This window comes from Dipodomys merriami, unplaced genomic scaffold, assembly GCF_024711535.1.
Source record: "Dipodomys merriami isolate MVZ:Mamm:240054 unplaced genomic scaffold, mDipMer1.0.p SCAF_26, whole genome shotgun sequence".
Lineage (NCBI taxonomy): Eukaryota > Metazoa > Chordata > Mammalia > Rodentia > Heteromyidae > Dipodomys > Dipodomys merriami.
The window spans coordinates 1,009,739-1,025,555 of record NW_027204048.1 but is presented as its reverse complement, the minus strand read 5'-3'; the positions used below and the strand labels follow the sequence as shown (position 1 = coordinate 1,025,555).

General features: G+C 38.4%; 1 protein-coding gene across 1 annotated transcript in view; it reads left to right on the top strand.

Moving 5' to 3' along the window:
- Window positions 1-15,817, top strand: part of Naa35 (N-alpha-acetyltransferase 35, NatC auxiliary subunit) — an 81,298-nt gene that overhangs the window by 11,045 nt on the left and 54,436 nt on the right. Inside the window, exons 3-4 of the mRNA XM_070035462.1 lie at window positions 12,569-12,602; window positions 14,116-14,230. Of these exons, the coding sequence (XP_069891563.1) occupies window positions 12,569-12,602; window positions 14,116-14,230 (149 nt within the window). The remainder of the gene's footprint in view (window positions 1-12,568; window positions 12,603-14,115; window positions 14,231-15,817) is intronic.

Sequence of the window (15,817 nt, the reverse complement as noted above, 5' to 3'; positions counted from 1 at the left end):
GTTTTTCTAACAACAGATCTACTCATGCCTTATGGAAGAATAAGAATCAAATGAAAAGGTAATTTATAACCGTGATTTGCAAAATTTGAGTTATTACAAGTATTTTTTTGTCAAGCTTTCCATATCTAATTTTCCCTTTTCCCTTTGCTTTGGTGGTTTTAATTCTATATTTAAAACCTGGTTAAGACTTTAACTTAAGAGTAAGGGTTTTTGTTGTTGTTTTAAGTCATTGTATTAATTCAGTATTTTGGTGTAGCCTGAGACCCAAAACTATTTCATGTGGCGTTTGAAGTAGAAACTGTTTTCAAAGAAATGCTGAGACAGTAGATGATAATAAAGTCGATCTTTTTATTTTTTTTGGTCGGTCTTGGGACCTGAACTCTGGGCCTGGGCGTTGTCCCTCAGCTCTTCAGCTCAAGGCTAGCACTCTACCACTTGAACCATAGCACAACTTCTGGCTTTTTCTGCGTATTACCACAGTAGAGTTTTCCAGAAGCTCCATGATGTGTGATGATGCCTTTGCTCTGTTGGCCAAATGAAAACTATTTCCCTGTTGGATAATTCCAGTTTTCTCACTTCTCTAGAGCTATACAAGATCCTGATTCTAGTTAATGATCATGCAGCACTTTGCTTTGAGAGTAAATTTTAAAGTTTACTGTCTATAAGTTTCCAGGTGAGGTCTGAATTCTCAAATCTAAGAAATCGTGAGTCATCTAGTTCCACCCTTTATTTTATAGGTGAGGAAATCAAGGCATGTATTGATTTGCTTCTAAGCTTGTAGTGTGTTTAATGCTTGTGATTCTCTTTGGTACCCAAATCTACCCTAAGTATATAATAGATTATAGGACTCAAGAATCAGAATTCCATTATACTCTTTAAAATTATAGGAGAGAGAGAGAGAGAGAGAGAGAGAGAGAGAGAGAGAGAGAGAGAGAGAGAGAGAGAGAGAGAGAGAGTGTGTGTGTGTGTGTGTATTACAACTTAAAAAGAAAATTTAAATGTATCAATACTTTTTTGTGTGTGTGGTCATGGGGCTTGAAATAGGGACCTGGGACTGTCCCTGAGTTTTATGCTCAAGAGTAGCACTCCTCCATTTTGAGCTGCAGCTCCACTTTCAGTTTTATTTTTTTAGGTGGGTACTTGGAGATAATGGTCTCATGGACTTTCCTGCCCAGGCTGGCTTCAAACTACACTCTTCAAATCAGTCTCCTGAGCAGCTAGGTCTACAGGCAGCACAAATCAATACATCTTGAAACAATGTTGTAAACCATTGAAGTTTAACATGAAAACTGTTTAAATGGAAAAAAAATCAGTGTTGGGGGCTGGTAAGGTGGTTCAGTGGTAGAGCGCTTGCCTTGCATGCCTGAGGCCCTGGATTCGATTCCTCAGCACCACATAAGCAAAAAGAAAAAAAAAATCAGTGTCTTCTTAAGGCAAATAGAAAGTGAATTTGTTTTTCCTTTTTTGTTTTTTGCACATATCTTTAATGTGTGGCAGAATAGAGAGTAAATGAATCGTCCTTTCTGCTTCTCTAATTCAGTCTGCTGTCACTTGTGGTTTAAGTATGTGAAGTAAATCTGACCTATAGTTGAAAAAACAGAGATCTCTTCAGAAAACTGTGGATATTCTTTGGTACTTTATCAAAAACTTTTCAGGTAATAAGTTCTGTGTTCTTTGTTTCCTTTTTTCTTTCTTATTTTGTTTTTCAGACAGGGTCTTGCTATACATAGCTCAGATTGGCCTTAGCCTTGAACTTTCTCAACTTCCTTAAACACTGTACCTTTTCTGTCTTACCTTCCCTAGTGCTAGGGTTACAAGAATATAACAACAGGTGTGGCTTCAAATGCAAGTTTCTTAGAGCTAAGTGTAAAATCTAAAATTCTATCAATGAACTTTGCATCTTGATACATTCAACTCTGGGTCTGTCTTGATTTTTTTTTTTGTATGAAAATACCGTACAGAGGAGTTTCAATTACATGGACAAGATAATGAGTACATTTCTTTTTTTTTTTTTTGGGTCCAGTTGTGGGGCCTGAACTCTGGGCCTGGGCGCTGTCCCTCAGCTCTTCAGCTCAAGGCTAGCACTCTACCACTTAAGCCACAGGGCCACTTCCAGCTTTTTTCTTTTTTTTGCTTATGTGGTGCTGAGGAATCGAACCCAGGGCCTCATGCATGCAAGGCAAGCGCTCTACCACTGAGCCACCTTCCCAGCCCCATGAGTACATTTCTTATCAAGCATTGTTGCCTCCTCCTTTGTTTGTCTTGAATTTTTAGTCTTTCTTTTACCGAGGTCTGATGTTGTAACAAACATGACTATTTGGAAAATAGGGTGCAGAGTTATAGCATTCTTCCTTATGTTAATACATTTCATTGTACATATTAAACACATTTGTTAATATCACTGACACCATAAAATCTTCAAAAGTATTGGGAAACTGTCAAAGTGGCAGAAACCAAGTTTTCCAAAATTTAAATTTACACTTAAAAGCTCAGATTTTTTCATTGGCAACAGACTTGTTACTTTTAAGGAACAGATTCATTGATTTTGTAAAAAAAAAAATCATATACCCTGTAATCCTATCTACTGAGGAGGCTGAGATTTGAGGATCACAGTTTGAAACCAGCTCAGGCAGGAAAATGAGACTCTTATCTCCAATTAACCACCAGAAAACCAGAAGTGGAGCTTTAGATCAAAGTGGTAGAGCATAGCTGTCACCATAAAGGCTCAAAGACAGTGCACAGGCTGAGTTCAAGCCCCATGATGCACCAAAAAAACAAAAAACAAAAAAAAAAACCCACCAAAAAAATGTATTCTCAAGTCTGAATAACTTTTTTTTTTGGGGGGGGGAGGTCAGTTATGGGGCTTGCACTCTAGGCCTGGGCACTGTCCTGAGCTCTTCAGCCCAAGGCTAGCACTCTACCACTTGAGCCACAGCATCACTTCCGGTTTTCTGGTAGTTAATTGGAGATAAGAGTCTCATGGACTTACCTGGACTGGCTTTGAACCATGATCCTCAGATCTCAGCTTCCTGAGTAGCTAGGACTATGGGGTGAGCCACCAGCATCCAGCTGTTTTTTTCTGGTAAAAATAATGTTCTATGAATTACAAATTTGTGGAATCTGATCTTATAACACATTAGAATCTGTATAATGATAAAATGTTCCATTAAAATAGAATAATCCAAAGTATGTAGATGATAATAAAGTCTATCTTTTTTTTTTGTCAGTCTTGGGGCCTGAACTCTGGGCCTAGGTGTTGTCCCTCTGCTCTTCAGATTAAGGCTAGCATTCTAACACTTGAGCCACAGCACAACTTCTGGCTTTTTCTGCTTATATGGTGCTGAGGTGCTTCATGTAGGCGAAGCAAGCACTCTATCACTGAGCCACACATTGTGCAAATGTGTTTTTTTCCCTTGGGACTATTCTGCTTCCATCAAGTAGGATGTTCAATAGATGTGTATTCAAAGGTTGGAGTTTAAATAATATTAATGAAAGGTAATGTATATGAGGGTAAAGCAAGTTAGGACTTCCTTCTTAATTGGAGCAAGAATTAGCTCAGTTCCCAAGAGTCAAGCCTGTAGTCTTTGTTACTCAGCAAGCTGAGTAGCAAATGAGGATAATGGTTTAAATGTAGCCTGGGCAGAAATATGAACAAGATTCCTCCCTCCAATTACATAGGAAAAGGGCAGACTTGAGGTGTGATGTGAGTGGTAGAATGCCAGCCATGAGCACAAAAACTGAGAGAGAGTAAGAGGCCCTGAGTTCAAGTGGTGGGACCAGCCCCAAGAAGGAAAAAAATTCCAGGATCTGGAAGTAAATAACTTCCTCACATTTTATGTTATAGATACTCACTTGCTACAGGTAGGTTCCAACCCTTCTGAGAGCCTGAGATTGATAATTTCTATTGCTCCTTATTGTTCAAGTTTAAAAATTTTTATATTTGTTTTTGGTGTTACTGTGGTTATTTGGTGTTTTGGGGGTATTGTTATTTTGGTGTCATTTTGCTTGTTAGCCAGGTGCTCTACCTCTTGAGCTACTCCCCTCTTCCTCCCAGTGTTTTCAGCTTTAATTTTTTTTCAAGTTGAATTTTGACTTATTGCTGGGACTAGCCTCAAACCACAACCTACCTACCTGTGCCTCCTTGTAGTTTGGGCCCTGTGTGTATACCACTTAAGCCTGACTTGTTAGTTCAGATGATATCTTGCAAATGATGGTCCTCTTCCTCTCCAAGTAGCTGGAATTACAGGCATGAACTACTACACCTGGCCCATCTTAGTTATTTTTAAGTGTTCAGTTCAGTGGTATTTAATCATTTCATAATATTGTGCTGCCATCACCACCACCTGTCTCCATAAATAGCTTTTCATCTTTTAAAAGTGAAACTCTGTACCCATTTAATAGTATCTCCTTACTTTTCCTCTCGCATGGGCAAATACCATTCTACAGTGTATCTCAATTATTTTGTTCAATTGCCTCATTTAGGGGGAATTACATAGTATGTGTCTTTTTGTGGTTGACTCTTTGGGCAGTATTAGGGATTAGAGTAGGCCTTGAGCTTCCTTAGTCAGGCACTCTACTACTTAAGTCATGCTCACATTGGTTATTTTCAGGGTAAGGTCTTGCTTTATGACAAGGTGAGTCTGAGCTTAGATTCTGACCTCCAACCATTGCAGTCTCTTGAACTCTTAAGCCTGGTCTAACTTTGAACTTCAGTATCCGCCCTCTCCTTCATTTCTGCCTCTCAAGTAGCTAGGATTACATGTTTGAGATCCACTTTACTCAGAATGACTGGATTTTAAAAATTACTAAGATGTTGCCGGGCGCTGGTGGCTCACGCCTGTAATCCTAGCTACTCAGGAGGCTGAGATCTGAGGATCGCGGTTCAAAGCCAGCCCGGGCAGGAGAGACCGTGAGACTCCTATCTCCAATAAACCACCAGAAAACCGGAAGTGGCGCTGTAGCTCAAGTGGTAGAGCGCTCGCCTTGAGCTGAAGAGCTGAGGGACAGCGCCCAGGCCCAGAGTTCAAGCCCCACGACCGACAAAAAAAAAAAAAAATTACTAAGATGTTAAGTAATTCATCCAGTTCATAACAAATATTAAAATCTCATTCCTTTTTTTGGTGTTTTTAAAATTGTGATTAAGTGATTATATAAATTTCACAAATTTCATACTATTGTGAGATAGTGATACTTAAAGTCACAAACACATTCTAACCTTCATGAGGCAAATTGTCATTATTGTGTTCTATAAAGATTGTGAATTCTATGAGCTTTGACAATACAGCTATTTCTTCCACATCAGGTAATACGTACATTTCTTTCCTTTTGCTTAGTGTCAGCTGGAGTTCCCTCTATCCCTCTCATTCCCTCCCTCTCATCGCTGCCCTTTATTTACTTAGTTTGTTTTGATTAATGTCAAGTGCAGCTGATGGGTCCTGCTTATTGTATGTTTTCCCGTTTCCCTCTGTTTCTGTGTCCTCCTCCTAGTTTCCCTCAGAAGTGCACACATATATCATATATGTGGTCAGCAGCATGGGGTCATTTAGTAATGATACAAGATGAGTGGAGGTCCTTTGTTTCTGGAGTCTTGTTTACTTTGTTGTATCGGTTTGGAATTAACATGCACTTATCAGAGAGACCATGTCCCTTTGTCTCTTTGTTCTTGGTTTACCGCACTCAAATGATTTTTTTTTCTAGTTCCATCCATTTCCCTGTGAGTGCTATTATTTTGTCCTTTCTAATGGCTGCATAATATTCCATTGTATATAGGTACCACCATTTTTGGATCCATTCATTTGTAGTGGGGCATCTGGGTTGTTTCTGTATCTTGGCTATTGTGAACAGTGCTGCAATGAACATGGAGGTGCATGTGTCCTTGTATCCTGATTCCTGTTGTTCAGAATAGATGGATAGTTGCTGATGTTCAGGAGTGGTATGGCTAGATTGTAGGGAAGGTCTATATTTAGCTTTCTGAGGGATCTCTAGACTGCTTTCCAAAGTGGTTATGTTAGTGTACATTCCCACCAGCAGTGTAATAGGGTTCCTGTTTCTCCGCAGCCTCTCCAGCATTTGTTGATGGCTGAATTTAGGATGTGGGCCATTCTGACCGGGGTTAAGGTGGTATCTTAGGGTTGTCTTTATTTGCATTTCCTTTACAACCAGGGATGGTGAACATTTCCTCATGTGTTTCTTTGCCATTTTTATCTCTTCTTCTGAGAAGTCTCTCTTTAGTTCCCTTGCCCATTTAGTAATTGGTTTGTTAGGTTTGGGAGGGGTTAGTTTCTTGAGTTCCCTGTACATACTGGATATTAGGCCCTTGTCTGATATGTTGCTGGTAAATATTTTTTCCAATTAGTTGGCTGTCTTTCTAGTTTGGTTGTTATGTCTTAGCTGTGCTGAAACTTTTTATTTTAAGGTAGTCCCATTTGTTGAGTGTCTCTCCGAATTTGTTGTGACCCTGGGACTCTGTTCAGGAAGTTCCTATCTGTGCCTATGAGTTCGAGTGTCCCTCCTACTCTGTCCTGCAGTAGTTTCAGTGTTTCAGGTTTGATGTTAAGGTCTTTAATCCATCTTGAGTTAATGTTAGTTGCATAGTGACAGGCTGGAGTCCACTTTTAGTTTTCTGCATGTGGTCACCCAGTTTTCCCAGCACCAGTAGTTGAAGAGGCTGTGTTTCTTCCACTGTATGTCTTTGGCTCCTTTGTCAAATATTAGCTGACTGTAAGTGAGTGGTTTTATTTCTGGATTTTCTAATCTGTTCCATTGGTCTTTGGGTCTGTTTTTGTGCCAGTACCGTGCTGTCTTTGTTATTATGGCTCTGTAGTAGAGTTTGAAATCTAGCATCAAGATTCCTCCCTTGTTGTCTTTTTTGCCTAGAATTGTTTTGGCTATTCTATGTCTTTTGTAAAGTTCCATATGAATTTTTGGACTGTTTTCTCTATTTCAGTAATGAACATCATTGGGATTTTAATGGGAATTGCATTGAATTTGTATAACAATTTTGGCAGAATGTCCATTTTCACTATATTAAGTCTGCCTATCCAAGAACATGGAAAATCTTTCCATTTCCTGGTGTCCTCTATAATTTCTTTCTTTAAGTTTTTATAGTTTTCATTAAAGAGTTCCTTTACATCTTTGGTTAGGTTAATTCCTAAATACTTTTTTTTTTTTTGAGGTTATTGTGAATGGGGTTGTTGCCTTGATTTCCCTTTCTGCTTCTACATTGTTGGTGTACAGAAAGACAACTGATTTTTGTGTGTTGATTTTGTATCCTGCTACTTTGCTGAAGTGGTTTATAAGTTCTAAGAGTTTGGGGGTGGAGTTTTTGTGATCATTGAGGTATAATATCATGTCTTCTGCAAAAAGGGATAGTTTAACTTCTTCCTTCCCTATACAGATCCCTTTAATGTCTTTTTCTTGCCTTATTGCTCTGGCTAAGGATTCCAGAACTATATTGAAGAGGAGTGGTGAGAGTGGGCATCCTTGCCTTGTTCCTGATTTTAGGACAATTGGTTGTAGTTTTTCCCCATTAAGTATAATATTGGCTATTGGTCTGTTGTGTATGGCTTTCATTGTGATTTTTCTTTTTATTGTGAAAATACCGTACAGAGGGGTTACAATTACATGGGCAAGGTAATGAGTGTATTTCTTATCAAGCATTGTTGCCTCCTCCTTTGTTTCCCCTTCCCATCCCTTCCCATCCCCCTCCACGCCAAAGTTGTAAAGTTCATTTTCCACATAACGTCTTGTACATCTTGTTCCCTTCCCATCCCCCTCCACGCCAAAGTTGTAAAGTTCATTTTCCACATAACGTCTTGTACATCTTGTTTTAAGTAAAGTTCATTTTCCACATAACGTCTTGTACATCTTGTTTTAAGGAATGTGCCTTCTGTTCCTATTTTCTCCAGAGCTTTTAACATGAATGAATGTTGTATTTTATCAAAAGCCTTTTCCCAGTCAGTGGAGATAATCATGTGGTTCTTGACCTTGGATCTGTTGATTGCATTTATTGACTTATGTTAAACCATCCCTGCATCTCTGGGATGAAGCCTACTTGGTCATAATGTATGATTTTTTTTTGATATGTTTCTGGGTTCTGTTGGCTAGAATTTTATTGAGGAGCTTTGCATCTGTGTTCATCAAGGAGATCAGTCTGTAGTTCTCTTTTTTTGTTGGGTCTTTGCCTGGTTTGGGGATGAGTATGATATTGGCTTCATAGAACGTGTTTGGGATAGTTGCCTCTGTTTCTATTTCTTGGAAGAGTTTGAGGAGTATGGGAATTAGTTCCTCTTTAAAGGTCTTATAGAATTTTGTAGTGAATCCATCTGGTCCTGGGTTTTTCCTCGTTGGAAGACTTCTGATTGCTGTCTTATTTAATTGATTTATTGCTTCTTGGTTCAGTTTGGGCAATTTGTATTTCTCTAAAAATTCATCCATTTTGGCTAGGTTTTCCTTCCTTAGTGAGTATAGATTCTGGAAATAATTCATTATAATTGGATGTTTTGGGTATTTTGTAATTTTTCTGGTGGGATCCCTGATCTTATTGATTTGCATTTCCTCTTTTCTTTTTTAGTTAATCTTGCCAAAGGTCCATCAATTTTATGATTTTTTTAAATAGCCTTTTGTTTTATTAATTTTATGTATAGTTTTCTTAGTCTCTATCTCATTAATGTTGGCTCTTATTTTGGTTATCTTGCTTCTTCTAGTAACTTTAGGTTCAACTTTTTCATGCTTTTCTAGCAGTGTTAGTTGTACCATAAGATTATTTACTTGGTCTGTCTCTATTTTCTTGATGTGTACACTGAGAGCAATAAATTTGCCCCTCAGGACTGCTTTTGCCATGTCCCACAGGTTTCTTTTGATGTATATTCATTTTCATTGAATTATAGGAATTTTGTTTTTTTTGGGGGGGGGTCTGGTCATAGGCCTGAACTCTCAGCTCTTCAGCTCAAGGCTAGTGCTCTACCACTTGAGCCACAGCACCACTTCCTGCTTTTTTCTTTTTGCTTATGTGGTGCTGAGGAATCGAACCCAGGACCTCATGCATGCAAGGCAAGTGCTCTACCACTGAGCCACCTTCCCAGCCCAGGAATTTTTAAAATTTCTGTTACCTGGGTGTTGCTCATGTATTTGAGTAATTTCTACAGTATGCTTTGTTATTGAGAACTAGCTTGATTCCATTGTGGTCGATAGATTACAAGGGTTTTTGTCAATCCTCTTGTAAAAAAAAATCTCATTCCTTTTTTGTTTTGGTCAGTCATGGGGCTAAACTCTGGGCCTGGGCGCTGTCCTTAGCTCTTCAGCTCAAGGCTAGCACCACTTCGGTCTTTTCTGCTTATGTGGTGCTGAGGAATCGAACCCAGGGCCTCATGCATGCGAGGCAAGCACTCCACCACTGAGCCACCTTCCCAGCTGCAAATCTCATTCCTTTTTAAAATTGAATAGTTCATTGTATGTGTATACAACATTTTAATCATGTAAAATACTTGATGTTTTATTAATAGGCCTTTTAGGTGGCTTCAGTGTTTTAGCTGATGTGAATAATGCTGCTTATGAATATACTGTATTGTATAACTATCTCATCAACTCTTCAGATGTCCACTTTGTCTTCTGAGTATATGCTTAGAAGTTGTATTGCTGGATCCTATGGTAATTCTGATGTTAGTATTTTGAGGAACCTCATTGTTTTCTACAGTGGTTGTGCCATTTTACAATCCCACAGGGTGTCTTTTTCTCCACATTCTCACATGTAATTGTGCTTTATTTTTTTCTATTTGTAGTAGGTATCTTAATGGGTGTGAGGTTAGGTTATTGGAGTTTTGGTTTTTATTTCCCTAATGAAAAGTGGTTATCAAAGATATTCTTAAGTGAGATTAAAGAAGCATTTGTCTATTTTAAGTGCAAGTGTGTAGGATTGAGGGATATACTGTTGGTTTAGCTTTGGACTACTGCTTTGGTATGTACTGAAGTTGTTTTGTCCAAAATTGCTGTTTTTTTTTTTGGTCCAGTCGTGGGGCCTGAACTCTGGGCCTGGGTGCTGTCCCTCAGCTCTTCAGCTCAAGGCTAGCACTCTACCACTTGAACCACAGCGCCACTTCCGGCTTTTTTTTTTCTGCTTATGTGGTGCCCAGGAATCGAACCTAGGGCCTCATGCATGCAAGGCAAGCACTCTACCACTGAGCCACCTTCCCAGCCCCAAGGGTTTTTTTTTTTTAATCCCCCCCCCCTTTCCCATCTCTGCTTTTCATTCTCAGTATAAATGTCAACACAGTGAAAAAGGCAAAGAACATTTGGTCTTGTTACAAAAGTAAATATAAACCCACAGATTCCAGGTTCCCATATCATTCTTTGAGAATCACTAGCTTTTTAAGTATTCGTGTGTGTGTGTGTGTGTGTGTGTGTGTGTGTGTGTGTGTGTGTGTGTGTGTGTGTGTGTGTTAGTATATTATTAGTATGGATGTTTTGTTACAATTTATTGTGCTTAGGCATATAATTTTTTTCCTCCATTTCCTAGAGCTCATTTCAATAAATACTGTTCTTTATATGATCACCTAAAAATACCCTCTCACTTTGTGTGGATGCCCAGTGTCTTGTATAATTTATCATGTAGCATATGCTTGTTTATCTGTTTTGATATCATGATTTCTTAAAATGGTATATTGTTTAACTTACTGCTTTCTACCTTCTACAGAATAGGGTCATCAATATTTAAGCTTGTTGTAGCATTTATTCCTATCTTATACCTACAAATTGAAAACTCCTATTGTGCTTTTTAAGACCACCCTTGAGGTCCTTCTACTAGATTTAATTGGCTGGGAACGCAGCTTGACATTGGAATTTGGGAAGTTGCCCCAGTTGATTCTGAAATATAGCCATGGTGGTAGAAGTCAGTTGTTTTATAGGGAATGAACACTGTTCATAAGTTTTTTGTTTTTCAACATTGCTGGGGATGGAACTCAGGGCTTCATGCATGCTAGGCAAGTGCTCTGCCATGGAGCTATATCCTCAGTGAATAACAATGTTTTGGTTAATGGTGTTTTGTATACTGTTTAAATAAATAAAATCTAAAGGTGCTTTTGACCCTGCTTCTGGAACAAAGAGAGTTCAGATTTTAAAGATCAGTGTTTAAAGACAGTTTTAAGAAGTAAACATTGCTTTTGTGTGAAAGCTTACAAAGAGAAATATATTAGTGATTTTAAAAAGATCCCTGTTTCGTAGGGATAAAAAGTACTATAATAATACTTAATGCCATTGTGGTAAGTTGATTTCAAAAACAACTTGAGGTTAATTTTAATGTTGATTGAAATATTATGGCTAATGAGGGTCACTTATTCTCAAATTGATGGTGTTGATGCTGGTGGCTCTTGTCTGTCATCCTAGCTACTCAAGAGGCCAAGGTCTCAGGATCTATGTAAGTTGGAAGCCAGTCTAGGCAGACAAATCACAGAGCCTCTTAACGAATTAACTAATAACAAAAAGCCAAAAGTGCAGGTATGGCTCAAGTGGTGCCAACCTTGAGTGAAAAAGTTATGGGAGAGTGCCCTGGCCCCTCAAGCCCCAGTACTAGCACACACAAAAGATTTCATTTATTTTCTCAAAACCACTTTGATTTATAATATCCTGAGTATTTAGGTACTCACTGTATAAAAAGTATTTCTTTTTTTTTTTTTTGTTGGTCGTGGGGCTTGAACTCTGGGCCTGTGTGCTGTCCCTTAGCTCTTCAGCTCAAGGCGAGCGCTGTACCACTTGAGTTACAGCGCCACTTCCGGTTTTCTGGTGGTTTATTGGAGATAGGAGTCTCACGGTCTTTTCTGCCAGGGCTGGCTTTGAACCGCGATCCTCAGATCTCAGCCTCCTGAGTAGCTAGGATGACAGGCGTGAGCCACCAGCGCCCGGCTATAAAAAGTATTTCTATTAACAATTGAGTATATTAAACTATTTCAAAGAATGAATTTTTTTTTTTTTTTTTTTTGTTGGTCGTGGGGCTTGAACTCTGGGCCTGGGCGCTGTCCCTCAGCTCTTCAGCTCAAGGCGAGCGCTCTACCACTTGAGCTACAGCGCCACTTCCGGTTTTCTGGTGGTTTATTGGAGATAGGAGTCTCACGGTCTCTCCTGCCGGGGCTGGCTTTGAACCGTGATCCTCAGATCTCAGCCTCCTGAGTAGCTAGGATTACAGGCGTGAGCCACCAGCGCCCGGCACAAAGAATGAATTTTAAAGTATGCAAAATCATTTGTTTAATGCTTACTGTATTTTCCTAATAATTTCTTAGAATTGGAAGTTAAAGCTAGGTGCCAGTGGCTCACACCTTTAATCCTAGCTACTCAGGAGGCTGAGATCTTAGGATTGAGGCTCAAAGACCAGGCGGGAAAATCTGTGAGACTCTCTCCAATAAATTCCCCCCAAAAAGCCTGAAGTGGAGTTTTGGCTCAAGTGGTAGAGCACTAACTTTGAACAAAAGAAGCTAAGAGATAGCACTCAGGTGGAGTTCAAGCCCCAGGACCACAAAAAAATAAAAATAAAAATAAAATATTTGTCTATCTCTTCAAAGGATTTTTCTGTTTCTTTTAGAGCTAAAGTTGGGAGAACTGCTTCATGATAAACTGTAAGTACTTATGTGTTCTTTGACGTAGTGTGATATTTCAGTGATTTTTTTTTTTTGTCTTGTAGAATAGTATTTCTTGAAGGCTAGGTAAATTTACATTGTAAAGCAATAAAAATAAAATTTAAACATACTTTGGACAGCTGACCGCAGTTATAATGTAAAAGGTCATGGATGGTAAAACTTCGACTTAAAATGTTTTCCTTGAGGTTAGATGTTCTGAATGTGGAATTTCTTGAAGCAAAGGTTTGTTCAGTCAAAGCTTGTTTGATGATCAGATTTCAGGTGACTACTTATGTGGAAATAGAGAATCCCTGAGAGAGCAAAATAAAAAAATGTAAAAAGTTCAATTATATTTTTATGTCCATAGGTAGTCTTGGTATCCACACTACTATGCCACTAGTTTTCAATAGAAATGTGAAATTTTGTGGGCAAGGTGAAAATGTGGTCAATGTGAAATTAAGTGGATAAAATTGGACATTGGTTGTTAAGGGGATACCTAAAGTTCAGTTTTTAATCTTTAGTAGTATTAGAGCCATCCAAAGGGCTTTTAAAACAGATTGCAAGAGTTCCTTGTTTAATAGCTGTCGGTTGGACCATAGCTTTTGATTTCTAAGATAGTCCTAGATGAGGTTTTGATGTTGTTGATTTACTTTGATAATTTATTTTCGCAATTAATTGCAGTTAATATTTTCCTAAAGCTGTGTGAATGTCTGAAGAGTTGTTCTTTGTTTAAGTGTAGAACTTAAATGTACCTGAAGTTTATTTTTTTTTTTTCAAATTGTGTGAATCAAACTTCAGACTGGCACTGGTGGCTCATGCCTGTAATCAGTCCTAGCTACTCAGGAAGCTGTGATCTGAGGACCCCAGTTCAAATCCAGCTCAGGCAAGAAAGCTTGTTGAAACTCATCACTCCAGTTAACCACCAAAAAGCTAGAAGTGGAGTTGTGGCTCAAGTTATAGATTTCTAGTCTCGAATGAAAAAGCTCTGGGACAGCACCTGGGCCCATAATTCAGTCACTAGGACTGACAAAAAAAAATTCCTCCAGATGACTGCCATTCTCAACAGTATTTATTGATGAATCTGCTGTTAGTCTATCTTTATCATACATACTTTTTAAAGAAAATTGAGCGTGAACTGTATTTAATTTTACATTGATTGGCATGTAAAATTTTCTTGTATATTTTCTATTTGGGTTTAGGATGTTCTTTGAAAAATATTTGTTTTGGCTAACATTCATCCAATTTATAGATGAGAATGTCTTTAATGCTGTCAATTGATTATGTTGTCAGAGTATCTTAAATGGAAGCAGTGGGAGATTAGAAGAACTGTAGGAAATTGTATTTCTTTACACTTTTCTTGATGTCTTTCTGTTGCTTTTTAGAGAAATTATTTAATGTGATGAGTAGGTATCTTTATTTTTCTGCAGAATACTGTGGTTCTAAAAAGTGCTGTAATAATTCTTATACCATTGTGGGAATTTGGTTTCAAAAGCAACTTGTGGGCTATTTGCAGATTTGGTCTTTTTGAAGCCATGTCTGCTATTGAAATGATGGATCCCAAAATGGATGCTGGCATGATAGGAAACCAAGTAAATCGAAAAGTTCTCAATTTTGAACAAGCTATCAAGGTAATCACTATTTTATTTTTTGTGTGCTTAAAAAAATACCTGTACATATTAAATTATATAATAATGAAGTCAAAGCTGGGTACCAGTGGCTCACGCCTGTAATCCTAGCTACTCAGGAGGCAGAGATCTGAGGATTTTGGTTCAAAGCCAGCCCAGGCAGGAAAAGTCATGAAACGCTTATCTCCAATAAACCTCTAGAAAACTGGAAGTGGCGCTGTGGCTCAAATGGTAGAGTGCTAGCCTTGAGCTGAAGAGCTGAGGGACAGCGCCCAGGCCGCCCAGAGTTGAAGCCCATGACTGACTGGAAAAAAAAAAAAAAGTCAAACAGTATGCTTATGCATTTTTAAAGGCATTTAAAATATATAACAAGAATTAGTGCTGGATCATTATTCCACAATACTGTGAATTTCCGGAAATTAAGTAATCACTTAATCACAATCAAAAAAAAAGAACCTTGGGGAAGGGAGGGAGGGAGGGGATGGTAGGGGGAAAACAATGGAGGGGGTAACAATGTTCAAGAGGAAGTGGAAGTGTACTCATTACCTCACTCATGTAACTGTAACCCTCTGTATAGTATCTTTACAATAAAAAAAAAAATTGTTAGTTAAAAAAAAAAAAAAAAAGAATTAGTGCTGGGAAGGTGACTCAGTGATAGAGTGCTAGCCTTGCATGCACGAGGCCTTGGGTTCGATTCCTCAGCACCACATAAGCAGAAAAAGCTGGAAGTGGTGCTGCAGCTCAAGTGGTAGAGTGCTGGCCTTGAGCTGAAGAGCTGAGGGACAGCACCCAGGCCCAGAGTTCAGGCCCCACGACTGACAAAAACAAAACAAAACAAAACAAAACAAAACAAAACAAAAAAAAAAGAATTGGTCACAATCTTTAATTTGTAATGTAGAAATTATTTGAGGTTTTTATTTTATTTTTCTAAATTTGTGGGCTTTTTTTGGTTGTTGTTGTTTGTTTTTATTTTGGTACAAGTCCTGGGGCTTTTCCTCAGAGCCTGGGCACTTATTCTGATCTTTCTGACTACCACTTGAGCCACAGCTCTACTTTTGGCTTTTTGGTGCTTAATTGGATATAAGAGACTCACAGATTTTGCAACTTGGGTTGGCTTTGAACCATGAGCCTCAGATTTCAGCCTCCTGAGTAGCTAGGATTATAGGCATGAACCATTAGTTCCCAGCATGCATTTATATTTTTAAAGTTAGTTTTTTGGTGTTTGAGTATACATTTAGATACCAGGATATTTGTTTTAGAGATTACACTAGATAAATTACTATGTCAAGCAAAATGTTACAGATTTTAAATTTATTTTGTAAGTGACAGTTAAGTTAGAAATTCATAAGCAGTTGCCAGAATTTTTTGTTGCATACTTTATGAAAGAGTAGTTGAGCAAATGCTCAACTTACAAGTAGCATTGTTTACAACTTCAGGCAAGTTCTTAAACTTTTTTTTCTTTGTAACGAGTTTCAGGTTATCAAAATGATCCATGTTAGTGCTTAAAAATAACTTGTGTTGGATAGTGACACATGCATGCAATCCTAGCATTCCAGGGTTAGAGACAGGAAGATCTCAAAAGTTGAGGGC